At 47.5% G+C, this 8,830-nt stretch overlaps 1 protein-coding gene across 1 annotated transcript; it reads left to right on the top strand.

Moving 5' to 3' along the window:
• The first annotated feature begins 1,411 nt into the window (after positions 1-1,411).
• Positions 1,412-2,290, top strand: LOC136825218 (uncharacterized). Its single transcript, XM_067081241.1, has one exon. The coding sequence runs from the start codon at positions 1,412-1,414 to the stop codon at positions 2,288-2,290; it is 879 nt and encodes a 292-aa protein (XP_066937342.1).
• The last annotated feature ends 6,540 nt before the right edge of the window (positions 2,291-8,830 follow it).

Genomic DNA, 8,830 nt, shown 5'->3' with positions numbered 1-8,830 from the left:
AAACCAGAACTGCGCCAGTCACCTGTGGCTTCAGCAAAGCACAGCATCTTCCACCACATCACCACGACGGGCCCACCAACCCATGCCAAGTTCCGATGTCTGTCCCCCCAGAAGTTACAAGATGCCAAACGGGCCTTCGCAGAAATGGAACACATGGGCGTCTGTAAAAAGGCATCAAGCCCATGGGTGTCCCCCCCACCACATGGTAAAGAAATCCGATGGTTCATGAAGGCCCTGCAGGGACTATCGGTGCCTGAATTTGGCAACAACACCAGACCACTACCCCCTCCCTAACATGCAAGACCTGACAGGCGCCCTCCACGAAGCCAAAATTTTCTCCACGATGGACCTACTGAAGCCGTACTTCCAAGTCCCTGTGCATCCCGATGACATCCCAAAGACCGCCATCATCATGTCCTTCGGGAGCTACACATTCTCCTATTCCACTTTCGGTCTCAGGAATGCAGGCGCCACTTTCCAGCACCTGATGGATACCATCTTTGGAGATCTGCCCTTCTGCATCTGCTATGTTGACGACACCCTCATTTTCTCCAGATCCCCTGAGAAACACTTTCACCATGTCCGCGCCGTCGTGAAATGCCTGCAGGGCAGCGGATTAGTCATCAGGTTCGACAAGTGCATTTTTGGGAAAGAAAAAGTAGACTTCCCAGCAGGAGTGCGCCCCACCACCTCTAAAGTAAAAGCTATAGAAAATTTCCCGGGACCACAAACCATCAAGGCCCTTCAGGAGTTTCTTGGGATGATAAACTACTACCGGCTCTTCATCCCAGATGTCGCCCACATCATGTACCCCCTGACGTCAATCCTGAAAGGAAGCCAAAAACACTAACGTGGGAAGCTCCGCAGCAGCAGGCATTCATCTAGACAAAGAGGGCCCTCTCCAGTGCCACCACCTTAACTCACCACAATCCCGCCGCTGCCCTCAGGTTGACAACGGATGCCAGCAACATCACCTGCGGTGCAGTACTTGAGCAGCTAGTGAATGTCATGCTCAGCCCTTGGCCTTCTTCAGCCGGCAAGTTTTTGCCAGCTGAGACCTGCTACAGCACCTTCAACAGAGAGCTGCTGGCTATCTAACAGGCTGTGAGGCACTTCAAGTACCTACTGGAGGGAACCGAATTCACAGTCCTAACAGACCACAAACCCTTGGATCACGCATTTGCAAAACAGGGGGACACGTGGTCTGCAAGGCAACAACGGTACCTGACCGCCATCTCCGAGTTCGGTTGCACCATCAACTACGTCCCTGGCAAGAAAAACCCAGTGGCTGACGCTCTGTCAAGAATAGAGATCAATTCCCTTCACCTGGCATCGACTATGAAGACCTCGCGAGAGAACAAGCAGCGGACCCAGAGACGACAGACTACAGGACAGCAGTGATGGCTCTCAAATGGGAAGACATGCCCCTAGCAAATTCGGACACAACTCTCCTCTGCAACACCAGCACAGGCCGCCCACGCCCCCTGGTGCCCGCATCAAGGAGAAAACAAGAGTTCGACATAGTCCACTGTCTTTCTCCCATCCATCGGGGCGCATAATGGCATGCCTCATGACTGAAAGGTTCGTCTGGCACAGCATCAACAAGGACATCCACCAGTGGGCAAGGAGCTGCATCCCGTGCCAGATGAGCAAAACATCCCGGCACACAGAGTCCGGATCACCGATCTTCCCCAGCCACATCCAAATCGACGTCATCGGGCCCCTTCTGCAGTTGAGGGGAGCCAAATACCTTCTGACGATCATAGACCGCTCCACTCGCTGGCCCGAAGCAACCCCCATGGATGAAGCATCAACAACGTCATGCGCAGAGGCCCTCCTCTCCAGTTGGATAAGTCGGTTTGGAGTGCCAGACAGCATCACTACGGACAGGGGACCTGCTTTCCTGTCAGAGCTCTGGGTCTCCTTGGTATGCCTGATGAGTACTACTCTACACAGCACAACGGCACACAGCTCCACAGCGAACAGCATGGTCGAGTGGGCGCACGGCTCTCTTAAAGCAGCTCCCATGGCACGCTGCACTGACGAGAGGTGGAAGGAACAGCTGCCCTGGGTCCTGCTGGGTCTCTGCACCACACCAAAAGCAAATGGCAACGCTTTCCCTGCTGAGAAAGTCTATGGGGAAACACTGGCTATACCCGGAGAATTCTTCCTGCCGTCGGCTGACGGCGCCGACACCCATCTCCTGAGGTTGAGGGAACTCGCACAAAGGTTTGTGTCCTGCCACAAGACCTTCACCAACAGAACCATCACCTACAACCCACCCGCCTGACACTCCTGCGCCTACGTCTTCGTCAGGGTGGATGCTTGCCAACCGCCCTTAACCAGGCCCTACAGGGGGGGCCCACCGAGTCATCAGGCGGGCCAGCAAAGCATTCTTCCTCGACATCCATGGGCAGGAGGACTGGATCACCATCGACAGACTGAAACCCGCATTCCTGTTGGATGGCAAAGTTTGTGAAGAAGCAGGCTGGTGCCCCAGATTTCCCCAGCAATACCTGCCTGCAGACGCACCCGCTTCCCCACCAAGGCGGGGCCCCGGGGGGCCCAGGAAACGCACCCAGCCATCCCCAGGTGTCAACTACACCCCGTGCCCACAGTTCTCCAGAAGCAGGGTCCCACTCCGACTGCCCCAGTACCTCCATGATTAATATTGTTTCATCCAATAATTGCTCCTCTAATTATTGTCTTAGGGGGGAGTATTTGTAAGGGTGACAAATCGCGCCTCTCCTTCCTTGTGTTTCTCCTTTCAGATGTACATTAATCACATCATGTATTTTACCTGCCTTTATTTCAGATTCTTTATGTATCATTGTACGGCCTTTCTGCCGGTATGTATTATCTACCTTTTATATCCCATGCAACTAATGTTGTAAGTATTTTTATGCTTGCCAGAAAACACAGATCTTGTATGGGTTGCCCGCTACCGTTCTGTCAGCTTTTTGTCTTATAAACACCTGTCAAGAATAATAAAGAATCAGTCTCTGTTTTGACATTTCTCTTGAACCTCACAATGGATATAAAAAAAGAAATAATGAAGACAGAGTATGCACAAAGGGATGAAACAACAGATAAAGACAGGATTATGAGGTTGAATCTATCAAATATTTAGGAACAATGTTGTGAGATTCCTGGATGCTTGAGTTTGACGTTAGTTAATGAATAAAAAAAAGCCAAATCAAACAAAGGAGCTCACCCAGAAACATTTCCCTGGACGCTGCAGTTCCACTGGCCACCATGGTCAACGAATGTTGCTCCTATGAGGCCACACGGACAGCCACCAATGCCTTATGTGCCTCTCCTTCTAAACTGTGTGCCGTTGCTACCTATAAAAAATCCAAAGGACATGGCAGTGAGGGTGTTACCTCACACCCAGCCCCTAACAGAGACACTTCACGCCTTTCCTGCACAAGGGAGCATGGTTCTGCAGAAAAGTGCCCAGCCACCAACAGTGTATGTGGAAATTGTAGCGGCAAGGGACACTGGCACAGGACCCCAAAGTGCCCTGCCAACAAGGCCACATGCAGACACTGTGGCTGAGTGGGTCACTACGACAAGTGTTGCAGACAGCAGTTGAGCGCCAAGGAGGTGGACCGCCCAATGCCACGCCCCCTCTAGCAAGTCCTCCAACTGCCACAAGATTGAGACCCTTTCCAAAACAACTCGTCCTTAACCGTCGCCCATATCCCTCGCTCTCACCTACAGGGATGAGACATCAAAGATTATGATGCTGTCTGACACAGAAGCTGATATATCAGTGATGGGCCCCCAGCACTTGGAACTTCTTCACATTCCCAAGGCTGAGCTACAGCCTCCTGCCACGTCAGTGACCCTCATGGCAGATGGGTCAAAGATGACACCAGCTTTAGGTACCTTTAAGGCCACCCTGTCATTGGCCAAGTGGTCCTGCCTTGCCATGATCCAAGTCCACGAAGGCGTTCAGATGCCACTCCTGTCCTGTGCACTCTGCAAGGAGTTGGCCATCATCCCGCCAGGCTTTCTGTGGCCCATCCTCCAGTTCACCCACATTAACCGATGTAAGGAGCTACCCCTCCATGTTAACACGACCCCTGCTGAGGCCCGAGAATATTTCCTACAAGCCTTCCAGGATGTGCTCGTGTCTAAAGAAGACCTTAAAGCAGCTCCACTAAGGCTGATGGCAGGCCCTCCCATGAAAATTCACCTCAAGGAGGTTGCGGTCCCATTCGTCATCCACACCCCATGGCAGATCCCTTACGCTTTCTGCAAACCTGTCATGAATGAACTAGACACCATGGTCCAGCAGGGATCATTAAGCCTTGTGGAGATGAGTCATCAGAATGGTGCCACCCTCTAGTCATCATCCAAAGGCCAAGGGAATTTGATCACTGTGGATCTCACCAAGCTGAATGCACAAATCCCCTGACCAGCCCACACCCTTAGCTGCTGTCCTCACTGTCGACTCCACTGCCAAATTCTTCACCACCGCGGACACTCTACACGGCTATCAGCAGATGGAGCTAACGGGGGAGGACCGCCACCTCACCACTTTTATTATGCCTTATGGATGCTTCCAGCATTGCCGGGGACCTATGGGCTTCACTGCTGCTGACAATGCCTATTGTTACTGCTGTGACCTGGCTCTCTAGGGCGTGAAGAAGTGAGTCAAGGTTGTTGATGACATTCTCATCTTCGACAATGACCTACTGACACACTACCACAGGATCCATGAATTGCTCACCTGCTGCCGCAAACATGTCATCACTCTCAACAGAGACAAGTTCGCAGTGGCAGAGACCCGAGTGAATTTCTGTGGCTTCGCCCTCTCTGATGAAGGAATTGCTGCTGATCCAGGATGAGTTGCTGCTTTGCAAGACTTCCCCACACTGTCCAACCTGACAGACCTATGTTTTTTCATGGGGTTAGTAAACAAGTTGGCAGAGTTTACCCCAGATATTGCCCTAACTGCACAGCCCCTTTGCCCACTCATGAGCCCCAAGTGCTTTTTTAGTTGGACACTGGACCATGACCAGGCCTTTAAACATGTGAAGCAAGCACTCTCAAGCCCACCTGTTCTTGCATCTTTTGACCTAACCCTGCTGATCATTCTCCAGACAAATGCATATCATCTCCATGGGATAGGATACACCTTCCTCAAGACCATAGCTCTAGACGTCTCCGAGTAGTCCAGTGTGGATCCTGCTTTCTCGCAGACGCTGAGCTGGGGATGCTTGAGGGTATCTTGGGCCCTCACAAAGTGCTGCCTATAGCTCAAAGGGCTGCCAACCTTCACCCTGCAAACTGACCATCGTCAACTGGTGCCCATCATCAACAGCTACATGCTGGACATGGTTGAAAACTCATGGCTTCAGTGAATGAAGGAGCACATGTTGCAATCTCAATTTACTGCCAGCAAGTCTCTAATCATCCCAGATGCACTCCCCTGTGCACCAGTCAGTTACCCCACCTATGAGGACATGACTGACTGCACTGAGGCAATGGCACACGTCAGGTCCATCATCAACGTTGCAACAGCTTTCCAGGACGAGGATGCCCCAACCATTAATGCCAACCAGATGCTGCAGGACATGTCGATAGCAGCACAGGCCGACCCCACCTACGTTCGCCTTCATGATTGCCTCAGTTCCAGGCTCCCCACGAATCAGTACGACTGGCACACCTCCTTACTACCGTACTAGAAGCTGCCAGAAGCCCTCCCGACTGACGGCAACCTCATGCTTTACGGGGCAAGCATACCGGGTCCTGCAGCTCTACGTCACCACACACTCGCCAAACTCCACAACAGCCACCGAGGTGTTGAGGCTACCAAACGTCGGGCTTGACATACAGTCTTCTGACCCGGGATAGACTTGGACATCGCCAACACTGTTGTTGCTTGCGAGCCCTGCTAGATCCTGCATCCCAGTCAACAGCAGGACCCCCTTCACAATGATGACCACCCATTGAGGCCCTCTGAGTTGGTATCGGACTTCTTCCAGGTAGCAGGAAGTCCTTTCTTGTGGTCGCTGACCACCTCTCCGGCTGGCCTGTGGTCGTCTCTTGCAAGGGTGACACCACCACCTCCTCGAGAGAGGTTGGTGTTCCCCTGCGCCTGCAGACCGATGGAGGACCCCAGTTTGCCAGCGAAGCATTTGCTGACTTCACAGAGTGTTGGGGTGTACACCACATAACCTCATCGCCACACTGCCCGCAGCCTAATGGACATGGCGAGGCAGCCATCAAGGTTGTCAAGCACTGGATCCTCAAAACAGCCCCTGCAGGATACATCGACTGCAAGGACTTTGATCATGGCCTCCTCGATTTATGAAGCATGCCCAACCACTCTGGTTGCTCTCCTGCCCAAGTATTGCACGGTCACCCTCTCCGTACATGTGTGCCCACCCATCCTCAGTCGTTCATGGAAGATTGGCAAGAAAAGGCCCACAACTGTGACTGCCGACCGCTGCCAGAGCAGCTCAAGTGCAGAGCAACTACGGCGGCCACGCCCGGCCCCTGCCCAGGCTGAATGTGGGCCAACATGTCTGCATATACTCGTACATGTTTGCTGTATATGAGTCGGGATATTTCTCCATCCCTGCAATCTTCTGTCTTCTCCTACAAGACATCATCACATAACACCAGTGACCATGACCACAAGGAAAATTTCCGAGTAACTTCCTCATTGGAACTTGCATGTACGGAGAAAATTTGATCAGTTCCCGAAACTTATTTTCAATATCACATTGTTTTTCAGTTCCGATATTCCAAAGGTTTATGCACCGGAAAGACGGAGTACCTTTTCTTCACACTAATATCTGATCTCGTGGAACAAGATCTAGTATGTGTGTAGTTGAAGTTGTCGGGGCAACTAACATTACTAACCAGTTGGTGTGATCCCCATGTGTTTTATATGCAATCCAGCGTATATCCATGTTATACGGTTCTTTTACTCTAACCTGTGGAAGAGAAAAGATGGCCTTTAAATTTATATATGACATCCCATTTTCATCGTTTTAGTCTGAAGATGTTTTCGGATGAATTAAACGATTTTCTCCGAGCTGTACTTTATTGGCACAGCGTACCTTTTAAGGGTGCGTAGAAGAGTATACAGAATACTTAAGTGTATATAATGATAGAATACGGACAAATGAGCACGGGAGTTCAATACACAATAAGGAATCATATCCTACATACATGAGGTAGAATATACAGGATCAAAACCTGTATATGAGATTTGATATCACATATAAAAATAATTGATTATACTTATACACTTAAACATGATGCAACATCTAGCAATCAGATTGGAACTGAACGTGTCTACCGACGACGTTACATAAGACATCTTACGTGCTTAACATAGGCTTACCATCCCTCCCGGATTTGCCGGGATTCACCCATATTCCTGTATATTCTCCCGTAATGGCTTCAAAACCTCCCGGAATTTTAGAAAAATATGTTTTAAGTAAAATGGAATTTCCATTTTTAAGAAATTGTTAGTAGTGGGCCAAAGAAAATGTGTATTATATATATAATACAGTGAGAAGAATGAAACTAATATATATATATATATATATATATATATATATATATATATATATATATATATATATATATACATACATACATACATACACACACACACATATATATATATATATATATATATATATATATATATATATATATATATATATATATATATATATATATATATATATATATATATATATATATATATATATATTAGTTTCATTCCTCTCACTGTATTGTTTCTAAGTTAAAAACAATTTTGTTTTATTAAATGATAAAAAACTCGGCACCTTATTTTCAAATGGATTATAGCTTTTGCAAATATAGCATTCAGATAAATATATTATTTCATAAGTAATGTATCGCTTTGTGGTGATCATTTGCTCTCATCCATTGTACATGCATATACAGTAAAGTTTGAAAAAATAAAACTCAGAAATACAAAGTGCTAGATAGGGAACAGTCTCAGTAAATACAAAGGAATAGTTAAAATCACAACAAAAATAATGATATTGAAGAACAAAATATAAAGGACCCACAATGACAGATTCACAGCAAATTCCCTTGCTTTATAGCTTCGGTAGAGCCTTGCATCTATGATGTCTTTTTTATTTTATTTTGTTTCATTTATTTAATTATTTGAGAGTGATCTCGTAACTGCAGCAGAACTCACTGCAACTTGTCATGGGATTAGGTATCATCACAGCTACAACAGTCAAGACTGTGGAAATAAGCTATTTAGTATTATGTTTAATGATTCTTTAATTGCCAAAAAGATTACATGAGGACGCACAAAAGCAAGTAGTATTGTCGAAAATGTTTTAGCACCGGCAGGACAAGAACTTCTGACTGATGACCTTAAAAGGCCTAAATACTTCTCCCTAGGTAGAGATGCATCAAACTGCGGTAATTTGAAAATGTTTCCAGTGACTATTCAGTATTTTCCGAGGAGAGTGGCATTAAACTTGGTCTTTGGATTTTTATGAGGATTCGTGAGAAACAAGTGAAGCCATTGCAAATCGGATTCGTTCTGTGCTTGAGAAAAATGAGTTAGATGTAAATTGCGTAGATGGATTTTCTGCTGATAATGCATCTGTAAACTCTGGAAAACATGTTTCTGTGTATGAAAAACTGAAAAAGGAATTACAACCATCACCAGGGCGAACTGTAAATGCCACATTCTGCACAATTGCAAAAAATTTGCTCTGAAAGCCCTTTCTTTTGATGTAGAAACACTCATATTAAAAGTGTACAGTGAACTTTCCTCATCGGCAAAGAGAACAAGTGAGTTTGCATCTTT

Source organism: Macrobrachium rosenbergii, chromosome 37 (genome assembly GCF_040412425.1).
Source record: "Macrobrachium rosenbergii isolate ZJJX-2024 chromosome 37, ASM4041242v1, whole genome shotgun sequence".
In the NCBI taxonomy this organism is placed as follows: domain Eukaryota; kingdom Metazoa; phylum Arthropoda; class Malacostraca; order Decapoda; family Palaemonidae; genus Macrobrachium; species Macrobrachium rosenbergii.
The sequence above is the reverse complement of the archived record's forward strand: the minus strand, read 5'-3'. Positions and strand labels throughout refer to the sequence as shown.